At 50.9% G+C, this 26,369-nt stretch overlaps 2 protein-coding genes across 5 annotated transcripts; both read left to right on the top strand.

The window, feature by feature from the left end:
- Positions 1-174: 174 nt before the first annotated feature.
- ANKRD39 (ankyrin repeat domain 39) lies at positions 175-23,026 on the top strand. 4 transcript variants are annotated; one of them, XM_045587257.1, is made up of 5 exons: positions 175-332; positions 2,784-2,887; positions 3,170-3,373; positions 8,251-8,282; positions 22,972-23,026. In XM_045587257.1, the coding sequence occupies exons 1-5, from the start codon at positions 245-247 to the stop codon at positions 23,009-23,011; spliced, it is 468 nt and encodes a 155-aa protein (XP_045443213.1). In that variant the 5' UTR covers positions 175-244; the 3' UTR covers positions 23,012-23,026. The 4 variants fall into 4 exon arrangements, with proteins under 4 accessions (XP_045443213.1, XP_045443212.1, XP_036309858.1 ...); XM_036453965.2 differs by lacking the exons at positions 8,251-8,282; positions 22,972-23,026 and adding exons at positions 9,513-9,690; positions 17,558-17,692 and having other exon boundaries at positions 176-332; XM_045587256.1 differs by lacking the exon at positions 22,972-23,026 and having other exon boundaries at positions 8,251-8,352.
- On the top strand, positions 16,499-20,872 carry ANKRD23 (ankyrin repeat domain 23). The gene is made up of 9 exons (XM_036453962.2): positions 16,499-16,547; positions 17,558-17,704; positions 17,897-18,025; positions 18,569-18,694; positions 18,890-18,988; positions 19,067-19,165; positions 19,247-19,345; positions 19,633-19,731; positions 19,806-20,872. Exons 1-9 carry the CDS (start codon positions 16,521-16,523, stop codon positions 19,899-19,901), a joined length of 921 nt encoding a protein of 306 aa, XP_036309855.1. The 5' UTR covers positions 16,499-16,520; the 3' UTR covers positions 19,902-20,872.
- Positions 23,027-26,369: the final 3,343 nt, after the last annotated feature.

Genomic DNA, 26,369 nt, shown 5'->3' on the forward strand with positions numbered 1-26,369 from the left:
CCGGGCGGGGCGGGGAGGCGGGGAGGACCTGGGGCGGCGTCCGCCCCCGCCCAGCGCCCCGCCCCGCCCCGCGCCGCCCTCCGCCGGGCCTGGGGCGCCCCCGTGCGGCCGTCCAGGGCGAGGCGCGCAGCCCGGGTCCCGCCCCGCCGTCCGATTGGCTGTCGTGTGAGAGCCTGGGCGCCTCATTGGTCCGCGCGGCGGTGGACGCCGACTGGCCAGGTGGCCGGGCGGCGCCGAGGCCGGCATGGCGGCGCCGGGGCCCTGCGCGGGCGGCCCCTGCTGCAGCCGCTCCGGCGCGCGGCAGACGCTGGACGAGATGGATTTTGAGAGGGGTGAGCGGCCGCGGGGCCGAGGGGGCGGTCGGGGACACCGGTCCTGGGTCACCAGCTCCCTCCGGGGCCTGGCCGGAGCTCGGCCACTGGAAACGCCGACCGGGACGGGAGGGGAGCTGGGCCCGGGCGACGCGGGGGCTCCGGCCGCTCCGGCGTCGGATCGGGCGGCTGGGACCCGCGCTCGCCCCGGGCTGCAGCCGCGGGGCGGGCGGCCGCTGTGCGGGGCTGACGTTTCCGCGCCGCGGCGTCCGCACCGAGTGCGCCCGGGGGTCCTCGAGGCCGCCGGCTCCCGCCGCGAGGGGCCCGAGGTACCGCGTCTCCACGGCCTCTTCCCCCGCTCCCCGCCCCGGGGGCCCCGAGGAGCACCCTAGTTCTCAGCGGCACAGCTCTGCCCCCTGGGCTCTTTGGCGAAGCCTTCGCCCGTGGGTTACCCTGAGGGCTGAGGGCGCTGGGAGGTGCTCCCAGGCTGCTCCCCGCAGTTCTCCGGCCACACCTGTCTGTGCTGCTGACGGAAAGAAGCCTGGACCCGTGCAAAGTAGGGCCCCGGCCCCTCCAGTTCCAGTAGATCTCCTTGCTTTCATCAGAGCAGTTTTTACCATCTGACGCCACAGACACACCTGGAGGTTTGACTCAGACCACTGTAAAGGGAGTGAGCATCTCAATAAAGCGAGTGCTGATTGTTTTGCTGGTGGACCGTCTCGCCTTCAGTTTGTGAAATACACAGCATCTAGGAGGCACACGAAGGTGAAGTGCAGTGAAACGAGGCTGCCTGTGTTTTGTTTGCTTGTTCGAAACCTATTTTGCACACATGGAAAAGATCCTATCTTTTTTGTTGTGTGGATTTTTTTCCTCATATTTTCTTTCTGGTTCATTTTTATTGTTCCTGAAGTATATCTGTTTTTAAAATATATATATATTGATTTCAGAGAGGAAGGGAGAGAAAGAGATAGAAACATCAATGATGAGAGAGAATCATTGATCGGCTGCCTCCTGCATGTCCCCTACTGGGGATGGAGCCCACAACCAGGGCCTGTGCCCTGACTGGGAATTGAACTGTGACCTCCTGGTTATAAGTTGCTGCTCAACCACTGAGCCTTGAGGCCAGGCCTGAAGTATATCCTTTAATAGTTTTCTCAGTGAGCATGCTACACACACACACACACACACACACACAATCTTAGCTGGTATAAAATTCTAGGTTGACAGTTATTTTCCCTTCCCACCCAATCCTTTGGAAATATTATTCTTTTATTTTTCACACTATTTTTCTATTGTAGAAAGAGGGAGGGAGGGAGAAACGTCAATGATGAGAGAGAATCTTTGATTGGCTGCCTCCTGCATGCCCCCTCCTGGGTATCTAGCCTGCAACCCAGGCATGTTCCCTGACTGGGAATCTAATCAAGACCTCCTGGTTCATGGGCCCAGTTAACCACTGAGTCATACTGGCCAGGGAGGTCCTCCTTTGTAAGAGATTGTCACACATAGCTTTGAGGCTAATAGAAGCATCTTAATGGGTAATTTTATTTTAAAATATATTTTTATTGATTTCAGAGGGGAAGGGAGGAGAGGTAGAAACATCAGTGATTCGGTTCGTATCCAAGTCACGACACCAAAAAAAGAAACATCAGTGATGAAAGAGCATCCTTGATCAGCTGCCCCCTGCATCCCGTCCCCCCCCCACCCCCCACCCCCCGGGGATGGACCCTGCAACCTGGGCATATATTCTGACCAGCAATCAAACCATCAACTGAGCCTTCATAGGTTGATGCTCAATTACTGAGCTACGCTGGCTGGACCTTAAGGGTCATTAAAAAATGTTGCCTCTGACTGGCCCTTATAGGATACTTGTCTGGACCAGTTTTTATGCCACATTCTTAGCTTGGGGGTTTGGGCTTTTTTTTTTTTTTTTTTTTAATATATTTTATTGATTTTTTACAGAGTGGAAGAGAGAGGGATAGAGAAAAACAACGATAAGAGAGAATCATCTGTTAGCTGCCTCTTGCACACCTCCTCCTGGGGATGTGCCCACAACCAAGGTACATGCCCTTGACCGGAATTGAACCTGGGACCTTTCAGTCCACAGACCAATGCTCTATCCACTGAGCCAAACTGGTCTCGGCAAGGTTCTTGTCTTGCTTTTGAATTTGTGCATTCAACCATGTTAAACAGTACTCAGTATTTAAAGTGGGGAGAAGGGATTTCTGTGTCCAACGCCCCTGCTCTGGTCAGGCAAGCTCATAGCCTGGCTCACTACTGTGTCCCCAGCACCTAGGACAATCCTTGGCACAGAGGAGGTGCTTGGTTAATGTTTGTTGAATGGATATTAACCCAATGCCCATTTCTTACCAATCTTATGGATGGGGAAAAAATGGGGGTCAAGGGTGAAGGAAATATTAAATGTCCTCGGTCAGCATCATTCAGTGCTTTGGCACTTTGGTTGTCTTTCCTTAGGAATCTGGTCAGCAGCCCTGAATGGAGACCTGGGCCGAGTGAAGGATTTAATCCAGAAGGCAGTGGACCCTAGTCAGCCGGACCTGGCCGGCTACACCGCTCTGGTGAGCTGGGAGGAACTTGGGGTCCTCCTCCCTCCCATTCTTCTCTCCCAGCAGCGTTTCTCTCTTTAAGTGTCATGTGAACCTGGATTTTTTTTTATCTAGTTATTTAATTTCACTTTCATAACAATCCTGTGAGATAGAAATGACTGAGGAAGCCAGTGGCCCAAGTCACACAGCTGATGGAGCCAGGCCTCTGCTCAGGGACCCATGCTTTCCCCTCCCCTTCCCTTCCCCTGTCGCCTGCCCGCTTCTGCTGTCCGACCTCGTCTCTGTCCCCTGCAGCACTACGCCAGTCGCAACGGACACTACGCAGTCTGCCAGTTCCTGCTGGAAAGTGGGGCCAAGTGTGACGCCCAGACCCGGGGCGGGGCCACCGCTCTGCACCGGGCCAGCTACTGTGGGCACACAGAGATTGCACGGCTTCTGCTCTCCCATGGGTCCAATCCCAGGCTGGTGGATGACGATGGCATGACCAGTCTGCATAAGGTATGCCCCCTCAGGCCCTCCAGCACCTGCTCTATGTCATTATAAAAGGTATAGAACACGCTCACCGTAGGAAACGGGAAGACGGGGAAGCATGAAGCAGAAAGTAAAAAGCGGTGCTCTCGTCTCATCACTTTAGGATTAGTGTGTATTTTTCCAGCACTTTTCCGGTGACTGTAAATTAGAATTAAATGTAGTATCATTTAATTTTTCTTTCCTTTAGTGATATGTCATGAATGCTTTCTACATGATTTTTTCCTGAAACTTGCACCTATATTCACCTGTCCCTATACACTTCAAACTAGAAATACCTGCACGTGGTAGACAATTTGAGGAGTACAAGATGGTAGGCTGTGTTTCCCTTCAACTCCCGGCCCCTAGTCCTTCTTCTGGGTCCCTCCCTAAGACAGACATTTTTATCCATTTCTTATGCATCTTTGAGAAGTGGTTTACTGGGTATGTGTAAATTTATTTGTCTTATCCCCACTTGATTTTCCTCCAGAGTGATGGTTTTAAAAAGCAGTTTGGATTATGCCAAACTTATACTCTTCCCGAGCTTTTAAAGCCCTGAATATATTGATAGTTTACCAGGCTTGAGGCTAGCCCCTGCCTGCCTCTCCAGTGCATCTTTTTTTTTTTTTTTTTTTTTTTTTTCTTATTTATTTATACAAGCAGGAGCACAGTAAATAATATTTTTGAATTGTAGTTTGTGAAACACATTTCTGGCTGTGAATATTAAGATAGAAAAATTTAAGCCCAGTCAGTGTGGCTCAGGGGTTGAGCATCGACCAAGGAACCAAGAAGCCCCCAGTTCAGTCCTCAGTCAGGACACATGCCTGGGCTGCAGGCACAATCCCCAGTGGGGGATGTTCAGGAGGCAGCTGATTGATGATGTTTCTCTCTCATCGGTGTTTCTACCTCTCAGTCCCTCTCTCCAATTATCAATAAAAACGTGTTTTTTTTAAAGAAAAATTTGTCTGCATTACATTAACAACAGAACCTGTGACTGACATTTTTTACTATTCACTAAAAACCTGTGCTCGCTTTTTTCTTTTTTTTTTAATTCCTACCCGAGAGAAAGGAATGGAGAAGGAGAGAGAGGGGGAGGGAGAGAAACATTGATTAGCTGCTTTCCCTATGTGCCCCAACCAGGAATCAAAGCCCCAGCCCATGTATGTGTCCTGACCAGGAACCGAACTGCACAGGACAACAGCCAACCGACTGAGCCCCTCCAGCTGGCTGTGCTCACTTTTTAAAAAAAGGTTTATTTTGTTTGTTTGCTTGCTTGCTTTATTTCTGTTAATCCTCACCCAAGGATAATTTTTCATTAATTCTTAGGGAGAGACAGAGAGAGGAATATTGATCTGAGAGAGAGACATCAATTGGTTGCCTCTTATGCATGCTCCCGACCAGGGCCGGGATCGAGCCTGCAACTGAAGTACATGCTCTTGATTGGAATCGAACCCAGAATCTTTTAGTCCTCGGACCAACGTTCTATCCACTGAGCCAAACCAGGTATGGCAAAAAGTTTTAATTATAGTTGATATACAATGTTGTATTAGTTTGAGGTGTACAATAATGACTGAACTGTTTCATATTAGAGACATGTCTCTAAAAAGGGGATCTCTAATTACAGACTAGATTTTATCCCCTCACGCATAGAAGACAAGAAATACTGATCATTTTTTCCAGGAGAAAGCCTCTGGGAATCAGTGTTCCAACTCTGTTGCCCCCTCTAGTAACAGAGACCTCAGGGTTGATGGGTTCACAGCAGGCTGCTGGCCTCCAGAGAGGGACCTGACAGGTGCTTGCATGGGCTCAGCAGCCTTGACATGTTATGTTTACAAAGATACAGTTCTTCCTCAAGACTGCTATGGCTATTCGGGTCTTTTGTGGTTCCATATAAATTTTAGGATTTTATATTCCAGGTCTATGAAAAATGCTATTGATATTATAAGGGTTGCATTGAAACTGTAGATTGCAGGGTGGTATACTTATTTATTTATTTATTTATTTATTTATTTATTTGGCACATTTTAACATTAATGCTTCCTATCCATGAAAATGGTGTATGCTTCCATTTATTTGTATCTTCTTCAATTTCTTTCTTCAGTGTCTTGTAGTTTTCCAAGTTTGTCTTTTACCTTATTGGTTAAATTTATTCCTATATATGTTATGCTTTTTGAAGCAATTGTTTTCTTTCTTTTTTTCTGAATATATTGGTGTATAAAAATGCAACTGATTTTTTATTTTTATTTTTTATTTTTATTTTTTAAATATATATTTTATTGATTTTGTACAGAGAGGAAGGGAGAGAGATAGAAGAAGGGAGAGAGATAGAGAGTTAGAAACATCGATGAGAGAGAGTCATCGATCAGCTGCCTCTTGCACACTCCCTACTGGGGATATGCCTGCAACCAACGTACATGCCCTTGACCGGAATCGAACCCGGGACCCTTCAGTCCCCAAGCCGACGCTCTATCCATTGAGCCAAACCAGTCTCGGCTGCAACTGATTTTTTAATATTAATTTTGTATCTTGCTATTTTACTGAATTTAGTTCTAATAGTTTTTTGGTGGAATCCTTAGGGTTCTCCATATATATCATTTGCTAATGATGACAGTTTTACTTTTTCCTCTACAATTTGGATGCTTTTCATTTCTTCTTGTCTGATTGCTTTGTCTAGAACTTACAATACTGTGTTGAATATAAGTGGTTAAGTGGACATTCTTGTTCCAGATCTTAAAGAAAAAGCTTTCAGCTTTTCATCATTGAGTGTGATGTTAGCTGTTTATGTGTATCATTCTATATTTATAGCTGTTTATTTTAAGCTGCTAGGCATGTAAGTTCTCATCTTCTAAAAGGACTACATTTTTGCTCCCCCTCCCTCTAGTCTTTATGTTTTGAGGTCATATTTTATTTATCTATTTATTTTTAATTAAATAATTTTTAAAGTGATTTTATAGAGGAAGGGAGAGGGAGAGAGAGATAGAAACATCCATGATGAGAGAGAATCATTGATCAGCTGCCTCCTGCAAGCCCCTTTCTGGGGATTGAGCCTGCAACCCAGGCATTTGCCCTTGACCAGAATCAAACCTGGGACCCTTCATTCTGCAGGCTGACACTATGTTCACTGAGCCAAACCAACTAGGGCTTTTGAAGTCATACTTAAAATATTTTTTGTTTGTTTTCTTTTTTTGTTGTTAATAAATCTTTGTTTTGTATGTCTCCTAACTACTTGTAGTTTTTTATTGAGTCTGGTACTTTTATCTATCATAGTGGCTTTTTAAATGGCTAATTTGCTGTGTTTATTAAATATTTGCTTTTATCTGTAAGTTATTTTCCTTTCTCATATTTCCTAGTGTCTGGTTATCACCTCTTCTTTTCTGCTTAAAGAATACCCTTTAACATTTATTGTAAAGCTGGTTTAGTGATGATGTACTCCTTAAGTTTTTGCTTGTCCAGAAAATTCTTTATCTTTTCTTCAATTCAGAATAATAATCTTGCCCAGTAAAGTATTCTAGGTTGCCAAAACCGGTTTGGCTCAATGGATAGAGCGTCGGCTTGGGGACTGAAAGGTCCCGGGTTCGATTCCGGTCAAGGGCATGTACCTTGGTTGTGGGCATATCCCCAGTAGGGGGTGTGCAAGAGGCAACTGATCGATGACTCTCTCTCATTGATGTTTCTAACTATCTCTCTCCCTTCCTCTCTGTACAAAATCAATAAAATATATATTTTTTTAAAAAAGTATTCTAGGTTGTAGGTTCTTTTCTCTTAGCACTTTAAATATGTCCTACTGCTCCCTTCTGGCCTGTTTAGTTTCTGCTGAGAAATCTATAGATAGCCTTATATGTTTTCCCTTGTATGCAACTTACTTGCCTCTTGCTGCACTTAAGATGGCCTCCTTATCTTTAACTTTTGCCTTTTTAATTGCAATATGTCTTGGTGTAGGTCTCTTTGGATTCATCTTGTTTGAAACTCTCTGTGCTTCCTGAACCTGGATATGTTTCCTCTCTCAGGAAAGTTTGTTCCTTTCTCTCTTTCTCCTTCTGGGATCTCTGTAATATGATCTTTGTGTGCTTGGTGTTTTCCCAGAGGCCCCTTAAACTATCCTCATTTTAAATTTTTTTTTTTAATTTTTGCTAAGCTGATTGATTGGTTTCCACTAGTCTGGCTTCCAGGTTGCCGATCCATTCTTCTGTTTTTAACAACAAATAATCTTATGCTGATTCCTTCCGTATTTTTCACTTCACTCGTCGTATTTTTTAGGTCTGCTTGGTGCTTTATTATACTTTCTAACTCTTTGGTGAAGTTCTCTCTAAGTCCCTTTTTACTCTGAAGTTTAGTGAGCATCCTTATGACCATTTCTTTGAATTCTTTTTGGGATAAATTACTTATCTTTGTTTCAGTAGGATTCTTTTCTGGGGATATTTCTTGTTCCTTCCCTTGAGAGATATTCCTTCATTTATTCATTTTGTTTGACATTCTAGTTTATATAATTAGACAAAATAGCTATATTTTCCGGTCTTGAAAAAGTGGCCTTGTGTTGCCTTAGCTGGTTTAGCTCAGTGGAAAGAGCATCGGGCTGTGGACTGAAAGGTCACAGGTTATATTCTGATCTAAAGACACATGCCCAGGGTTGTGGGTTCGATCCCCAGTGGAAGCATGGGGGGTGCTGGAGGCAGCCAGTCAATGATTCCCTCTCATCATTGATGTCTCGCTCTCTCCCTCTCTCCCTTCCTCTCTGAAATCAATAAAAAGAAAAAGAAGTTAAAAAAGAAAAAGTGTCCTTGTGGCTTTGTGTGCTGGGTCATCTGGCAGGCCATTGGAGCCAGCTGCGTGTGGTAATGCCTAAGGATGCTGTTTTCTCCTTTGTTCAGAGGGAAATGGGCTCTGGGTGGGATGGCTGGAGGTCAGAGTACCTGGATAGAGCTGCTCCCTGCCCTATGGAGGTGGAGGGAATATAAGCAAGGGTGTTCACTGGCGCCCAGAGAATTCCCGCCGTCTTGGGCGGCTCCCGCGGCCGCCAACCTCCCTGTACCGTTCCTCTCTGGCATTTGTTCTGCAGAAGCAGCTCAGTTGCTCCCAGGGGTCTCTGAAGGAATGGCTCTCTCTATGGGCATATAGTTCAGTGTGCTCATGGAGGGCTGAGTTCACCACCACCATCTTGGACTTCAATTTCTTTCTTTCTTTTTTAATAAACTACTTGCAAACATTGGTACTTTTTTTCTGGTAAAAAAAAAAAAAATTACTTGAAATACAGTTGTTTACAACATAGCATTGCCTGAAATGAGGCAATAGAATTAAGAACCTGTGTCTATATCATCAAAAAAAGATTTGGGTTCAAACTTGAGATGATGGTTGATACTATTATTAATTTTGATACCTCTCACAAGCTCTGTATTCCATCAGTTTGTCTATTGGGAGGAGTAGGGAGCCTAGTACTGTAGTATAACAGTTGTAACAGTCCAGACTTTGAGATCAGACAGACCTGCTTTAGAATCCCCAGGTTGCCGCATTAGCTTTGTGACCTTAGGTAAGTCACTTTACTTTTATAAGCCTCAGTTTCTTCATTTATAAAATGGGAATAATGATAGTACCTACTTCTGATAGTTACTATGAAAGTTAAATAAGTTTATGTAAATCACTTAATTGCTATTTTTTGCAAATAAATTAGAAATTGACATCCAGATTGGGATAATCTGTCTCAGAAGAGGAGAGGAGAAAGCTGGTGACCTGAGCCCATTTTTCTCTGCTCATCTGAAAGTTCCAAGAGGTCAGAGGCCATGTCTGATGTCTCTTGCACTCATGGTGCCCAGCCCCCCATCGATGATCAGAACGTGTATTTGTCAAATACACAGAGACCCAGGGTTCTGTACTTGTCCTCATTGTGCAGCCTGGACAAGGAAGAATGGCCACTGAGCCAAAGACCACAAGAACCAAAAATTAAAGCTAACTGCCAGGATGGCCCTAGAGTACTCTGCCCACGTGCGTGCCAGTCGTGGGAGTGGGTAGGAGTTAGGCGAAGTCTACCCAAACAGCCAGTGTCTCCACTTCCACGAGGACCAAGAGATCCCCCGAAGCAGTGCAAGAGCAGGGCCTGGTGAGGTGTGACTTCTGATTCAGGCCGTTCTCTCCACAGGCTGCCGAGAAGGGTCACGTGGATATCTGCTCCCTTCTGTTGCAACACAGCCCAGCCCTGAAGGCCGTCCGGGATCGGAAGGCACGACTAGCATGTGACCTGCTGCCCCACAACAGTGAACTGCGGGACCTGCTGGCCAGTTGAATCACCACCCTCTGTCTCAGGCTGCCATGCAAGGGAACAGACTCGTCTCCACGGCCTAGCTCTGATCAGCATCCATGCTGCAGGTGGGGAAGTGGGGCCTGAAGACCCAGGAAGAGCCTGATTTTGGCCCCTGGAGTGACGGAGTGGATTGGGGACTGCAAGTGCTGAAGCCTGGACAGATGACCCTCTTCTAAATGAGTTCATGTGGAAATATCTGTCTGGAAAAAATAAAGTTATATCCTTACCTCACCCATGCCCAGGTTAAATTTCAAGAAATTAAAGACCTAAATTGTACCTGGCGAGGTAGCTCAGTTGGTTAGATACTCCTAGGTTGTGGGTTTAATTCTCCATCAGGGCACATTTAAGAATCAGTCCATGAACGCATAAAAAGTGGAACAAAAACAAATAAGTGTTTCTTTTTTTCTCTCTTCCTCCCTTCCTAAAATCAATACATAACAACAAAAAACTTAAATAAAAAGACCTAAATTGAAAACCACAGAACTTTGCAAGTAAGTGTTAGGAGAAACTACAGAATACGTAACAAGCTTCTTGCTAGCTGAGGTATCGTGGTAAATGGCACTTTCCTCATCTGTGAGATGATGGTTTTAATAGGACCTGCCTCAGAGGCACTGGAGATTAGGTATTTGAGTTATGGGGAGCACTGGAGAGAGCCTGGCACGTCGCAAGCAGTGTATTAGAGCACACTCTTCCTCAAAAGCTGATTGCGTTTTTATGCCATAGTTTCATGCATTTTAGTAATCTGATACATTTAAAAGTGCTGCTGCTGGGATTTTGGAGAAACCAAGATGGCGGCATAGGTAAACGCCTAACTGCAGCCCCATATAACAATTTCAAAAAAATACAACTAAAATACAAAATGGACATTATCCAAAACTACAGGAAAGTTGACTAACTGGAAATTCTACAACGAGAAGGAAAGAGAAAACCAGAAGGAAAATCAGAGGAGCTGTAAAAGCCTAAGGTACGGAGACACGGTGCACGCGCGGAGAGGACAGAACTGGAGAGGAGGGGAGGCTGAGTGCCTGGCTGATGTTCCCTAGCGGGAAGGAATTAAAAGCTCCAGACTGTGCTGAACCCCAGTTCCAACAGCACTGAAACCCAGTTCTGGGCGAGACCCTGGGGACCAAGGCTCATTCGGAGGGAGTCTGGGCTGTAAAGCGGAAACTCAGGGGAGCGGCGAAAGGCAGTCCCAGAGGTATTCACGTTGCGCACAGAAGATGGACTGTTGACTCTGCTGCTAGATTGCCCTGGCGGGAAGGAGACAAAAGCTCCGGACTGTGCTGAGCCCCAGTTCCGACTGCACTGAACCCCAGTTCTAGGCCAGACCCTGGGGTCCCAGGCTCATACGGAGGGAGCCTGGGCTGTAAGGTGGAAACTCAGGGGAGCGGCGAAAGGAGGTCCCAGAGGCACGCACATTGCGCGCAGAGAACGGACAGTTGGCTGTGCCGCAGGATTGCCCTGGCGGGAAGGAGACAAAAGCTCCAGACTGCTCTGAACCCCACTTCTAACCCCACTTCCAACTGCACTGAACCCCAGTTCTGGGCTTATTGGGGGAGAGCCTAGATTATTCGGTAGCGGGCAAAACTCGAGGGCACCTTTCTCTCAGAGGTGCTTGCAGCGAGTACAGAAGGACCTTGAGGAACACTGAGACTCAGGAACCTCATAGGGCGGGACTGAGGGAAGCCAAGGCTGTAGGATCCACCCTGAAACTCGCCCCATCCAAGCTGAGCACAGAGGCTTTTGCAATTTTCTAAGTCTAGTGGAATAAGGCTGTCTCATGGCATAGACACAGCTGATCCTCACAGCCAATTGGCCTGGAAGTGACACCAACAACAATCAAGGCTGTACACACAGCCCACAAAAGGGGCACCAAGAGTGCCCACCTGAGGTAACTGGGAGGCTGACCCACTGAACCATATAGGACACCTTAGCACACAAAGTCACCCTAGAAACCCAGGGAAGCAGCAAAAATGCCAACACAAGGAAACAGATCACAAACGAAAGAAATGGAGGACAAAAAGCGACTTGATATAGAGTTCAAAATCACGGTTATAAGGTTTTTCAAGAATTTCCTAGAAAAGGCCTATAAAATAAACGATACTTATGAGGATATGAGAAGGGATCAACTAGAAATAAAAAATACATTGTCTGAAATAAAAAATATTATAGAGAGTCCTAAAAATAGAATGGAAGATCACAAGAATCAAGTCAAAGATTTGGAACACAAAGAGCCAGAGGACACCCTCCGCAGAAGCAAGAAGACGAGAATCCGGAAAGGTTTTTTGTTTGTTTGTTTGTTTGTTTTTAAATATGTATTTTATTGATTTTTTACAGAGAGGAGGAGAGAGGGATAGAGAGCTAGAAATGCCGATGAGAGAGAAACATCGACCAGCTGCCTCTTGCACACCCCCTACCAGGGATGTGCCCGCAACCAATGTACATGCCCCTGACCGGAATCGAACCTGGGACCTTTCAGTCCGCAGACCAACGCTCTACCACTGAGCCAAACCGGTTTTGGCAGAATCAAGAAAGTTGAAGATAATGTAAGAAACCTCTGGGACAACTTCAAGTGAACCAACATCAGAATTATAGGGGTCCTAGAAGAAGAGAGAGAGCAAGATACCGAAAACATACTGGAAGAAATAGTGATAGAAAACTTCCCCCACCTGGGGAAAGAAATAGACTTACAAGTCAGGAAGCATACAGAACTCCACACAAAAGGAATCCAAAGAGGACCACACCAAGACATATCATAATTAAAATTCCAAGAGCAAAAGACAGAATATTAAAAGCAGCAATAAAGGAGCACCTATACGATTGTCAGCTGATTTCTCAACAGAAACCTATAAAGGAGCACCTATACGATTGTCAGCTGATTTCTCAACAGAAACCATGCAGGCCAGATGGGAATGGCGAGAAATATTCAAGGTGATGAATAGCAAGAACCAACAGCCAAAAATACTCTACCCAGCAAAGCTATCACTCAGAATCGAAGGCCAGATAAAGAGCTTCACAAATAAAAAAAATAAAAAAATAAAGGAGTTCATTACCACCAAACCAGAATTATATGATTTGCTGAAAGGGATTCTTTAGGAAGAGGAAGAGAATAAAGATAAAAATTATGAACAACAAATACGCAACTATCAACAAGTGAATCTAAAAACCAAGGGAATTAAAAAATCTGATGAACAATATTAACTGAATATAATAGAATCAGAGGTATGGAAGGGGAGTGGACTGACAATTCTCGGGGAAAGGGGAGTGGGGGTGCCGGAAGAGACTGAACAAAAACTGTGCACCTATGGATGAGGACAGTGAGGGGTGGGGAAAGGGTGGGATGGGAACCTGGTGGAGGGGAGCAATGGAAGGGGGGGTGGGAATGAGGAACATTTGTAATAATCTGAACAATAAAGATTTATTTTTTTTTAAAAGTGCTGTTGCTGTTATTTTGCATTCTTTTTAAAAATTTAATAAATCTTTACTGTTCAGATTATTACAATTGTTTCTCCTTCCCTTCCTCCCCCATAGTTCCCCTCCACCAGTTCCCACTCCACCCTCTGCCCTTACCCCCCCCCACTGTCCTCACCCATAGGTGTATGATTTTTGTCCAGTCTCTTCCCGCACCTCCCACACCCTGTTCCCCCTGAGAATTATCAATCCATTCCCATTCTATGCCCCTGATTCTATTATATTCACCAGTTTATTCTGTTCCTCAGATTTTTAATTCACTTGATTTTTAGGTTCACTTGTTGATAGATATGTATTTGTTATTCATAATTTTTATCTTTACCTTTTTCTTATTAGCCTTTTATTATAAAGGATAGGAGTTGTTTATGGCTTCTGGATTAGAAGTTTTACAATAGAAGTATGTTTTGTATCCTTTCATATTGTTATTTGTCATTGGCATCTGTTAATGAATTGGTACAGCCACTATAGATGGTAACTTGGCAATATCTATTAAAATTTAAATGAACAGCCTGGCCATTGTGGCTCAGTGGTTGAGTATTGAACCATGAAACAGAAGGTTAGGGTTCGATTCCTGGTCAGGAGGGGCATGCAGGAGGCGATTGATCAATGATTCTCTCATCATTGATGTTTCTCTCTCTCCCTCTCCTGTCCTCTGAAATCAAGAAAAACATTTTAAAAATTTGTTGTTAAATGAGCCAATAATTTGGTTTTTCTGTAGCTACATAGAAGAATATTCATATCTACCAAGATGCCTATTTATGGAGGTATTCACAAAGATACACATTTGAGCGTGGGGTGTAATATTAAAAAAAAAGAAAAAGAAAAAAAGATGACCAGGATGCTCCCCGATAGGGAAAGGGTCCACATGCCATTTGAGTGCAGTGCAGTGGAACGGTGTATGCTAATGTGGGAAGCGTGCTGAGTTGTGATCACAACATGTGCCTCTTAAAACATGTCTGTAGAAACACGTATGTACATACACCAAATGGCAGGAACGAAGTCAGAGGAAGTCTAGCAAACTGACCAGGTTCCCCAGGGCACGGTGGGGAGTAAGGGGTTCTTGTGGAGCTTTATTTGTTAGTATGGATTTTTTACAAGGAGTAATTTTTTTAATAGGCCAGTTAGTTTCACGTGGAAGAGACTAGTTTCCTGCCGAGTTGCAGGTAAAACTCGCCAGGAACACTGAGGGAGCGGGGTGAGTAGGTGGCTGGCAGTGGAGCCCAGAGCTTATAACTTTTCCTGTCTGTCCTCCCTCACTCAGGTCTAGGTAACCCTTTCCCTCCTCATAAGGAAAGACAAGAAAGCACCTTTGACAGAACACCCTGACGCATACAGATTGAGTTTCTTAAAAACACAAATCTGGTCTCAGCCCAGCCAGTGTTGCTCAGTGGTTGAACATCCACCCATGAACCAGGAGGTCAGGGTTCGATTCCCCGTCAGGGTACATGCCCAGGTTGTGGGCTTGATCCCCTGTGGGGGCATGCAGGAGGCAGCTAATCAATGATATTTCTCTCATAAATGTTCCTCTCTAGCCCCCGCCTTTCTAAAAAGTCAATAAAAACATACTTTAAAAAAAAAGTAACTTTTTAAAAAAAATCTGGTCTCAGAGAGATGCAAATCAAAACAACAATGCGGTACCATCTCACACCTGTCAGAATGGCCAACATCAACAAATCAACAAACGACAAGTGTTGGCGAGGTTGTGGAGAAAAAGGAACCCTCTTGCACTGCTGGTGGGAATGCAGACTGGTGCAACCACTGTGGAGAGCAGTGTGGAGTTTTCTCAAAAAACTGAAAATGGAACTCCCATTTGACCCAGTAATCCCACTCCTAGGACTATATCCCAAGAAACTAGAAACACCAATCAGAAAGGATATATGTACCCCTATGTACATAGCAGCACAATCTACAATAGCCAGAATTTGGAAACAGCCTAGGTGCCCGTCAGCAGATGATTGGATCAAAAAACTGTGGTACATCTACACAATGGAGTACTATGCTGCCATAAAAAAGAAGGAATTCTCATCATTTGCAGCAACCTGGATGGAATTGGAGAGCATCATGCTGAGTGAAATAAGCCAATCAATGAAAGAGAAACACCACATTACCTCACTCATTTATGGATAATATAGAACATTATAAACTGATGAACCAAAAGATAGATATAGAGACAGTAAAGCAACAAGCAGACTGTCAATTTACAGTGGGGAGGGGAGGGAGATCTGGGGGAGATAATAGATCAACCGAAGGACTTATATACATGCATATAAGTACAACCAATGGACATAAAACTCTGGGGAGGGAGGGTATGTATGGGAGGGAAGGAGGGGGGCAAAAAAAAATCAATAAAATATATTTAAAAAATAAAAATAAAAATCTGGTCTCAGAACTGGCAAGAACTTACAAACTAGCTGGTCAGCCCTGGGTAGGACCTTGGCAGCTCTTCAGGGCCTGGGGTGTCCTTGACCCGAAATCCCCCCCTCTCGTTTGGTCATCTCTGCTCATGTTACTCCCCCTCTGGAGTCTTATTTACTGGCTATCGGGTTTCCTCTCAAAGGTCAAGACAGAGCATTTTGCTCGGCTGGTTGAAGGGCAGGCTGGCATTAGGGCCTGTTAGGACTTTGATTTTGAGGCTGGTGACAGGTTGCTTTGCGACTGGATTAGCGGTGAATGTTATGTACTTGGACCTGCAGCCATGTCAGTCTGGCCTCCCCTCTGGAAAGACATGTCCTGCTCCAGGAGGGCGGCTGGTAGGGACCTGCTGGTGGGGCCTGGCCTCCCAGGGCTGAGGTGCTGGCAACAGGCTGGACGAGGCCCCTCGGGGAGGGAGAAGGCACCTTGGGGCGCCACCCAGAGTGGGGGCAGTCCTGGCCCTGGGAGACCCCTTGCCGCCTGACTTCTTGCCATGAGGGTTCCCGGTGCCTGTGGGCTCAGGCCCCTTTCCCACGGGCGGCAGGGCTGGGCCTTGCAGGGTCACAGGTGGCTGGGCCCACAGTGTGGAGCTCACACTTGACTCTGTTTCATAAGTGGCGTCTGGACTTAGGAAAGTGGGAGCTATTTCCCCCTGAATCCGGGCCAGTGGCCAGGCACCCTAGGACACGTGTCTGGTGGAACTGCTCCGGAGCAGGCATGGGGGATGGCATAGGTGCGGGGTAGTAGGTGTCTGAGGATGCCCCTGACTCAGCTCAGAGCAGCTCCTCCTTCTGCCTGCCCGGCAACAGGCCCACCTGGTATTTTGGTGGGCATTACAGAGCCACAGAGTCATCTGGCTTGGGTGCCAGCCACTGCCCTGCCCTGCCTGCCCCCAGGGACGGCTCACCTATAAAAGTGCTGGCAGCTCAGCTCCTCTCACTGGGGTGCGGAGAGCGGGGGACCATGGAGGGCATCAGCGTGCAGCAGTTGGTAAGGATGGGAAGAGGGCCAGGAGGGCAGCCAGTCATCCGGGCACCCCCAGGCCTTCTCAGCAGAATGAGGGGCAGCAGCTGCTTCTGTGTCTGCGGATGGGGTTTTCAGAGCCCAGACAGCTGCCCCCTGGTCTGTGTGCTGGTTCTCCTGTGGGTGGCGAGGGAGGGGGTTAGGGAGCAAGAGAGGGAAAGAGTGACGTGTAGAGTGAGTTTTGCCAGGATGGCGATGGCTAAAGAGGAACAGGAAGCGGCAGGCCCAGGCTCAGTTTAGCTCAATGCCGGACATCCATTGCTCTGGAAATGGCCGGGGGCCAGCTGCCTTGGCTGGGAGGGAGGGGGGAGGGCGCTGGGCTGAGGGAACGGCAGCGCCAGGGGCACTTCGGGATGTTTTGGTGCCACAGTGCCCACGGGCCCAGCCGTGCGGGGTGGCCAGCGTTTGCTTTGAAAGGGAATGCAGTTCCCTGTGGCTGAAGCCCCAGGCCCGGCCACCCAGCCTCGCCTCTGCACGTTCACTCCTTGTGCGGGCCGGCAGGGGCAGGCGGAGCAGTGGGGCTGTCCCAGCACAGCTGAGCTGAGCGCTAGTTCCACACCCTTTTACTGATGAAGAAACAGCTTTGTGGGAGCCAAGACTGGACCCCAGGAATCCAAGACAACCCCATCCCCCACCCCCATCCTCACCCCTCACCCCCCGCTGCCCAGGCATCTCCTGTGCCCCTGGCTTGGGGTCGGCTGGCAGTATGGCGTGATCTGGTAGGAATGCAGGGAAAGCTGAGGTGTCATGTGCTCCAGCTCCCCTGGACAAAGCCCAGCATATAAATAGACGGGGTCACGCCCCACCCTGTGCCCTTGCTGGCAGGGCAGGGCAGGGCAGGCGGAGGTGGGAGAGCCAGCAGCAACCCTGCATGGAGAGTTCTGAAAAGGGTGAGCTCTTGTTGGACCCCCCACTGGACAGCTGGCTCTCTAAGGACCCTCCTAATTGTCTTCTTCATCCTCACCCTGTCCTCACAGGTGAGTGGAGAAAGAGAAGGGAGGAAAGTGTTGGGATGTGGACATGGAATTCCTGATCCTGGAGGCTGGCCCGGAGTCTGGAGGCTGGGACCCCATGAGGCCGTGGCCCAGGAGAGGCAGAGGCTGGAAGAGGAGAAGAGGAGGAGAGTGAGTGCCCTGGTGCAGGGGGGAGGGAGGGGCAGGCCCAGAGCCGGGGGGCCTGGAGGCCGGCAGGCAGCCGGGGTGGGGCGGGCGGCTGTGTCTGCGGCAGGCAGCAGGCGGGAGAGGCCAGCCGAGAACAAGAGGCTGCCCCAGCCCGCACCTGGCTGATGAGTGGCATGGTTTTGTCTCCTGCCCCAGCTTGAGAGGTTTAAGAGTTCCAGAACTAACCTGGAGAACCTGGCTGACTTGGAAAACTTGGTTCAGAGACGAAGAGAAAAGCGATTGAAACGCAGAGTCCCCCGCAGGGCACCTGAGCGCGTGGTTGAGGTGGGTGAGCAGTCAGTTCGGGGAGTAAGGGGGCGCACCCCAAGGCTTGGGTTCTGAGGAAGAGCTTGGGGAAGGGGCGCTGCCAGCCACGCCTGAGGCAGCAGCTCCAGCTGCACAGCCTGAGCGGAGCCCCGGCTGCACTCAGGGCCTGGGGCTGCGGGTCCGGCTGCTCCCTTGCTTGTGGCCACACCACCCGCCCTCCGCCTCAGGCCCACCCGCCTTCTCCCCGCGCCTGGCTCTGCTCCCAGTGCCCCTCTGTGAGGTGGGACACTGGTTACACTGGCTTAGGGCCCACCCGCTCCGCTCCCTCCCCTGCACGGCAGCTGCCATGACGGTTACAGACAAGGTCACATTCTGAGGTTCTGGGGGTCAGGACTTGCAGTGTATGAACTGGGAGCGGGGGCACAAGTCAGCCCATAACCCCCCACCCCACCAGCTACCTACTGAAGTCGGTTTTTAAAACTCATCTGTATGAGCCAACAGTGTCTGTAGGCCCCTGCAGCCCAGTGTGCAACTGGTTTGCTCTCGTCCTTAACTTACCAGCCCCAGGCCCAGGCCCAGGCCGAGCCCGTGGGCCTGGACACATTCCTGAAGGCGGCGGCCGAGAACCAGGAGGCCCTGGTCCACAAGTACCTGGCGGACGGAGGGGACCCCAATGCCCACGACAAGGTAAAGGGAGGGGCGCGGAGAGCAGCTCGGCTCTGCGGAGTGCCACCGTGGGAACCACAGGGCTTTCCTGTTTGCGGGAGGGGCTGTTTGCGTGACCAAGAGCAGGCGGCTCTCTCCAGGGCACCAGCTCTGGGGAAGGGGCGGGACCTCCAGAGGCGCCCGTTGCCCTGCTTACCCTCCCGTCTCCACCGCCAGCTCCACCGCCGGGCCTTGCACTGGGCCTGCCTGAAGGGCCACGGCCGGCTGGTGGACAAGCTGCTGGAGGCCGGGGCCGCCGTGGACGCGCGGGACTTGGTGAGAACGGGGAGGGCGCCTCCTCCGCAGGGGCTGGCGCGGCCTGCAGCGCGTCGGACTCAGCGCTTTGCTTTGCAGCTGGACAGGACGCCCGTGTTCTGGGCCTGCCGGGGAGGCCACCTGGACGTCCTCAAGCAGCTGCTCAACCACGGCGCGCAGGTCAACGCGCGGGACAAGGTGCGGGACGCCCCGTGGGGAAGCGCAGCCCTGGGTTTGGGGTGAGCCTGCCGCTCAGTGGCCGTCCGCCCGCGCCCGTAGATCTGGAGCACCCCGCTGCACGTGGCCGTGCGCACGGGGCACTGCGAGTGCCTGGAGCACCTCATCGCCTGCGGGGCCCACGTCGACGCGCAGGACAAGGTAGGCGCTGGTTTGGGCGGCTCCGCGGGGCAGAGACGGGGCCTGAGCTCGGGGACGGGAGGCCATCCCCACGGCAGCACTGGGGCTCACAGGCTGAGGACGGGGAGGCAGGGCTCCCGATAGAAGCAGCGCCCAAAGCCAGAGGTCAGGGAGCCTCGGGGACAGGTCAGGGTGCTGCCCGCTGCTCCCCCGGGCGCAGACCTGGGGGGTCCCTTAGCGTCTAGGGAACGCGTTCCTGTGGGGGAGGGAAAGGCAGGGGAGAGCACCGACGTCGCCGCTCCCCACAGGAAGGGGACACAGCCCTCCACGAGGCCGTGCGGCACGGCCACCACCGGGCCATGAAGCTGCTGCTGCTCTACGGGGCCGGGCTGGGCGTGCGGAACCAGGTGAGCCGCAGCCCCGCTCCGGGAAGGCAGGCGGGCGCCAGGAGGAAGGACTGACCCGGCAACCTTGTTCCCAGGCTTCGGCGACCCCCGTGCAGCTGGCCCGAGACTGGCAGCGGGCCATCCGGGAGGCTCTGCAGGCCTACGAGGGGCACCCCCGCAGCCGGTGCTGACGGCAGCCCTCGGGCGCTCCGCCACCATCCGCCCTTCCCCAGGCCTCCGGGAAGGTGGTGGTGTGGGCTCAGGGCCGGCCAGCGGGCAGATGGAGCAGGAGAGGCTGCGGCAGAACCAGGAGGCCAGACAAGGCGGCGGAGCTGGTGCTGGGATGGCCGCGAAGCTGAGGAAGCCGTGCGGGGCTGCCCGGGGCCAGGAGCCGCCTTCGAGGTCAAGGAGATGCCGGTGCCCCTCCCTCCCACGGCGCCTCCTGCCGGGGGCCATGGCACAGCCGCCGGCGCCGTGGGCCATCTCTCCGTGACGCCGCTCCTGTCGGCGGGTGTCAGCGGCTCCGGACAGCTCGGCCTAGGACCTCTGTGTTGGTCTGGACGGACGGGGCTGCTCAGCAGGTCTGAGGCCCCAGCACAGAATCCAGAGCCAGCCTGGTGGCACGGGAACCCTGAGACCGAGGAGCTGAGCCAGTGCTCGGAGCCCGCGCCCTGGGAAAGGCTGGGGCAGGCCTGTCGCCGCTGAGCCGGTCAGCCGGGCGCTCCCGGTAACATGAAGGCCTGGGTGCGGGGGTGCCTGTGGCCCGGGACCCGCTTTGCCTCGGGCGCTAACGCCAGCGGAGCTCGGTCTGTACCTGCAGCTGTCGCCTCTGCCACCTCCGTGCGGGGCACCGCAGGCTCTGAGCCCGCTGTGGAGGGAAGCAGAGCGGCACCTGCCCCTGCTGGCTGGCGCAGTGCGGGCCCAACTGCACCCTCTCCAGGGACCTCCCCTCCCATCCCCGGCGCCTCCCTGTGCTGGTGGGGCGTGCTCCTGGCAGGCTGGGTCTCCAGGGCCAGGAGGGAGCCTGGAGGAGCCGAGGGGCAGCTCCCGGTGAAGGCGCCCCCCTCCCTCGCACACGGGCGGCCCCTGGGCAGACACCGTGCCAGCAGTGACTTCTAAGCTGGTGGCCTTCTCGGGCCAAGAGCCAGCTCTTCTTACTGTGAAAAAGCCTAGAGCCCACACTGTCCCTTCCCAGGGCGGCGCCCGCCTGGGGGACGGAGGGACGGAGCCCGCCCTGCCCTGGGGGACGGAGCCCGCCCTGGGGACGGAGCCCGCCCTGGGGGACTGAGCCCGCCTGGGGACAGAGCCCGCCCTGGGGACAGAGCCCGCCCTGGGGACAGAGCCCGCCCTGGGGGACGGAGCCCGCCTGGGGGCCGGAGCCCGCCCTGCCCTGGGGGCCGGAGCCCGCCCGGGGGGACGCCCTGGGGGGGGAGCCCGCCCTGGGGACAGAGCCCGCCCTGGGGACGGAGCCCGCCCCGCCCTGGGGGACAGAGCCCGCCCTGCCCTGGGGGACGGAGCCCGCCCTGGCGGGGGAGCCCGCCCGGGGGACGGAGCCAGCTCCACCAGGTGCTGGGCCGGGGAGCAGCAGGGACTAGTCCACAGAGAAGACGACTCCCCACCCAGAGAATGGGGACACTTACGTGACCGACAACAGTACCTTTTTATACGCGTCAATGTGTTCATTAAAACTGGCTGGTCACCCCTCCGGGCTAGTGTGTGCGGGGCGAGCAGCAGCGGGGCCATCAGGCCCAGGGCCCCGCCTTCCCCAGCCCGGCGCACGCTGCTAACCACGCACAGCAGGCAGCACGCTGGGCAGTCTGGGCCCGCGGCCCTCACGCTCATGGGCTTCTCTGCTCATGGATGGGAAGGTTCAAAGAGCAGCGGTTCTCAGCCTTGGGCTGCTGCTTAGACTCACAAGGGAAAGTTTTAAAAGCCCTAATATTCAGACAACACAATCAGAGTCCCTGGGGTGGGCCCAGGTGTTACGTTGTCATGCAGACCACACACTGGTCCGCATAGGAAATCCTAAGAAACCCACAAGACCACCTAGAATAAGAGTTGGGCAAGATCTCAGGATACAAGGTGAACATGCAAAGCCCCATTTCTACATATTAACAATGACCATGTGACCACAATGAAAATCAAATGCTCGCTGCAGTGTCGTCCCACACACCACAGGTCACAGTTCCATTCCCAGCCAGGCACATACCTAGGTTGCAGTTTTCATTCCTAGTCGGGGCGCATACTGGAGGCAACCAATCAGCATTTTTCTCTTCCCCTTTCTCTAAAACCTGTAAGTATGTCCTCCGGTGAGGATTAAAAAATAAAATCAATAAATCATATTCTTGGTGAGGATAAAGTACCATTTACAGTTGCTTCTAAAAATAAAGCCCTTAATTGTAAATATAACAAAACACAAAAGGACTTACATATATGCCAAAAGCTACAAAACACGAATGAATGAGACAGAACAAGAGGTAAATGGAGACTTATGGTGTCCATGGATTACGAGATACAACGTAGCAATGATTTCAACCCTCCCCAATTGATGTACAGATTTACGCAGTTCCTGCCAAAACCCAGTAAGGTATTTTATAGAGGTAGATAAGATTATTTTTAAACTTATAGCTAAAACAATTTTAAAAAAGAATGAAGTGGAAGGAATCTGCCAGATTTCAGAACTCATTACAGGCATACATCGGAGATGCCTGCAATAACGTGAACGGATCTTTCTGCTGGAGGAGTCTTGCCTCCCGTTTGTAAGCCACGCAACGCCTGAGAAGAGCAGTAAGGTGAGGCGCAGTGAAATGAGGTGCGGTGTGCAGCACCAGGATCACAGTGGGTGCCGATGGACACAGACCAATAGTACAGAATCCACAACCCAGAAACAGGCACAACCTGCCCAAATGACTTTCTTCAAAGATGCAAGATTTAACCAGTTAACTGCCACAGTATTTTGAATTTAAAAAGGTCCACTGCTTGAGTGTATAGACACTTCATGGTGTTCAATGGTTAATTCACGAAGGAGAAGACAAAGGTGCTGGAACAACTGGACATCCAAAGGCTAAGAAGAAAGTTGAAAGTCAGACAACTAACAGAAAAGGATTTCCTGGTCAATGTCGGCACACCACCACCAGCTCCGCACAGACACCAGGAGGTGTCCCCCAGCGAGCAGGGAGGCGGGCGAGAGGACAGAGGCGGCCCGGGTCAGTCTGATGCAGGAGCAGGAAGGAGTCCTCACACAGCAGCGGAGGGCAGAAGCAGCACTGCAGCCTGCGTGGGTGGCACCTGCTGTAGCTAAGCTGGTGACAAGGGCGGAGATGTGGTACAGCAGTGGCAGCTGCAGACACCAAACCTGCCCCGCCCCCGTCTGCTGCAGCCCAGCTCACCCAGGAGCGGAGCCGGGCCAGCCCGAAGGTGGAATGGGCGGCAGTGACATTCCAGCCTGAGGAGCAGGCTCCCACTGCAGCTGCACTGGGCTGTGACAAGGCACAGTGGTGTCCCAACTGCAGCAGACGTGGTCACCATGAGCAAGAAGGCAAAACTTCGGACTTGTGAACCCGCCTCCCCCACCAACCACCCTTACCACCCATCACGGTGGAACCTGGTAGGGAGACACCTCAGGTGGCAGCCTCTGATTACAAAGAGGCAGCACTGGGGACTCGCAGGCCCAGAGCCCAACAGCCCAGCACAGGGATGGTACTGAGACTGAGGAAACCCAGATACGGAGCAGACACCAAAGTCCTTGGGAAACACGGGGCATTTTCCAAGACTGAGGCAACACTGCCCCAAGGAGGGCCCCAGGTGCCAGCAGAGCAGGTAAGAGAAAACGGAAACTTACAATATAGCACCACCTAGTGGAGAACAAAAGAAAGACCTATGTTTATTGACCCGCAGAATTGTGAGCCAAACGGTACCTAAGGGTTCCGGGCAGAGAACCACCCATCAAGCACCATGAATAACCACAATGACAAGGTAGCTCAGAAAGAAACGTCTTTAGAAATAAACTCCAAGACAATGGAAGACTGATTTAAATGACAGAGAATTCGAGATTGCAATTATGAAAACACTCAGGCAGTTCAATGAGTTAAGGAATAAAATCTACAAACAAAAGTATTTTATCAGAGACTGAATCTATAAAAAGAAATAAATTCTGGAGCTGAAGAACTCAATAAATGAGATGAAGAATGAATTAGAAAGATGGGAAAGAGCAGACCCGGAAGACAGAGTAGGGAGCTCAAAGATGGAAACCTAGAAATGACTCGGTGGAAGAGAACAGAGTAAAACCACCAGAGAACCCCGCCCGCCACCTTAGAGAAAGGATAACGGTACACTAGAAAGGAGACCGCGGAAGGGAACAGGCTTATTCATTTAACTGGTAATTCATCAGGCCTATCCCAGGGGCTGGGCCCTCAACTCCAGAAGTGAACAGACTGTTACCTTTAATGTGAATGTGCTGCCCCTGCTGCCTTTCTATCCCGTTACAACTCCACTCCACTGCTCTCCCTCCGGGAGCACACCACTGCCTCTTCCACCCGCCCCGTCACACACACACACACACACACCAGTGCCTCTTCCACCCGCCCCGTCACACACACACACACACACACACACACACACACCAGTGCCTCTCCCCACCCCTCCCACCACACACACACACACACACACACCACTGCCTCTTCCACCCCGCCCCGTCACACACACACACACACACACACACACACACACACACCAGTGCCTCTTCCACCCCGCCCCGTCACACACACACACACACACACACACACACACACACCACTGCCTCTTCCACCCGCCCCGTCACACACACACACACACACACACACACACACACCACTGCCTCTTCCACCCGCCCCGTCTCACACACACACACACACACACACACACCACTGCCTCTTCCACCCGCCCCGTCACACACACACACACACACACACACACACACACACCAGTGCCTCTCTCCACCCGCCCCGTCTCACACACACACACACACACACACACACACACACCACTGCCTCTTCCACCCCGCCCCGTCACACACACACACACACACACACACACACACACACACCAGTGCCTCTCCCCACCCCTCCCCACCACACACACACACACACACACACACACCAGTGCCTCTCTCCACCCCTCCCACCACACACACACACACACACACACACCAGTGCCTCTCTCCACCCCGCCCCGTCACACACACACACACACACACACACACACACCAGTGCCTCTCCCCACCCCTCCCACCACACACACACACACACACACACACACACACCAGTGCCTCTCCCCTCCCCACCCCCTCCCCACCACACACACACACACACACACACACACACACACACACCAGTGCCTCTCCCCACCCCTCCCACCACACACACACACACACACACACACACCAGTGCCTCTCCCCACCCCTCCCCACCACACACACACACACACACACACACACACACACAGGTCACCACTGGCTTCCTCACTCCCAAGCTCCAGGGGCCCTTCCTTTGCCTCTATAATTGTTTAAGCCCATTTTCTTCTAGGAATTACTTTTTCTCCCTCTGCAATTTACCCAGTAAATGTCCTCTTAACCCCCCCCCCAAAAAAATCAACTTAGTTGAGGTATAATTTGTATGCAGTTACAACGCACCCATTTTCAGAGTACAAGTTTAGACAAATGTATATTCCCATGTAATTATAACCACAGACACACACACAAACAGAACATCTTCCAAAATGCTCTCCCACACCCACTCCTTTGCAGTCAATCACCCACCAGCCCTCAGGCCCCACAGCTGGGGTTGTTTCCTGTCACTATAGGTTACTCTTTTTTTTTTTTTTTAATATATTTTATTTTTAAAAAAAATATATTTTATTGATTTTGTATAGAGAGAATGGGAGATAGAGAGTTAGAAACATTGATGAGAGAGAGTCATCGATCAGCCGCCTCTTGCACACCCCCTACTGGGGATATGCCCGCAACCAAGGTACATGCCCTTGACCGGAATCGAACCCGGGACCCTTCAGTCCCCAAGCCGACGCTCTATCCATTGAGCCAAACTTGTTTCGGCTAGGTTACTCTTTTTTAAAAAACTATATTTGTGTTGATTTCAGAGAGGGAGAGGAAGTGGGAGAGAAACATTAATGGTGAGAGTGAATCATTGATCAGCTGCCTCCTGCACGCCCCCTGCTGGGGATCGAGCCTGCAACTCGGGCACGTTCCCTGACCAGGAATCAAACCGTGACCTCCTAGGCCGCCAGCCACTGAGCTACGCCGGCCAGACACGATAGGCTACTTTTGCCTCTTCTGGAATTTCATATAAATGGAATCATACAGCCCTGGCTGGCTTATCTTAGTGGACAGAGCATCAGCCTTTGGGCTAAAGGGTGCGGGTTCGATTCTGGTCAAGGGCTTATGCCTGGGTTGCAGGCTCGATTGGGGAGGGGAAGGGGACGGGGGCATAGTAGGAGGCAGCCAATCAATGATTCTCTCTCATCATTGATGTTTCTATCTCTCTCCCTTCCTCTCTGAAATCAATAAAAATATATTTTAAAAATGGAATCATACAGGAAAAAAAAGAAGCCAACAGAACACTTAATTATGTCAATGCAGAAAGACTTCCAGTACACCTTATATTAAA

Source organism: Pipistrellus kuhlii, unplaced genomic scaffold (genome assembly GCF_014108245.1).
Source record: "Pipistrellus kuhlii isolate mPipKuh1 unplaced genomic scaffold, mPipKuh1.p scaffold_m20_p_27, whole genome shotgun sequence".
NCBI lineage: Eukaryota > Metazoa > Chordata > Mammalia > Chiroptera > Vespertilionidae > Pipistrellus > Pipistrellus kuhlii.

Bases quoted from the DNA above. Each gene is read 5' to 3' on its own strand.
- ANKRD23 (XM_036453962.2), top strand. From the start codon at position 16,521: ATGGAGGGCATCAGCGTGCAGCAGTTG. The intron at 18,989-19,066 runs GTGAGAACGGGG...TTTGCTTTGCAG, and splicing joins CCGTGGACGCGCGGGACTTG to CTGGACAGGACGCCCGTGTT. The intron at 19,346-19,632 runs GTAGGCGCTGGT...CGCTCCCCACAG, and splicing joins ACGTCGACGCGCAGGACAAG to GAAGGGGACACAGCCCTCCA.
- ANKRD39 (XM_036453965.2), top strand. From the start codon at position 245: ATGGCGGCGCCGGGGCCCTGCGCGGGCGGCCCCTGCTGCAGCCGCTCC. The intron at 2,888-3,169 runs GTGAGCTGGGAG...TGTCCCCTGCAG, and splicing joins TGGCCGGCTACACCGCTCTG to CACTACGCCAGTCGCAACGG. The intron at 3,374-9,512 runs GTATGCCCCCTC...TTCTCTCCACAG, and splicing joins GCATGACCAGTCTGCATAAG to GCTGCCGAGAAGGGTCACGT.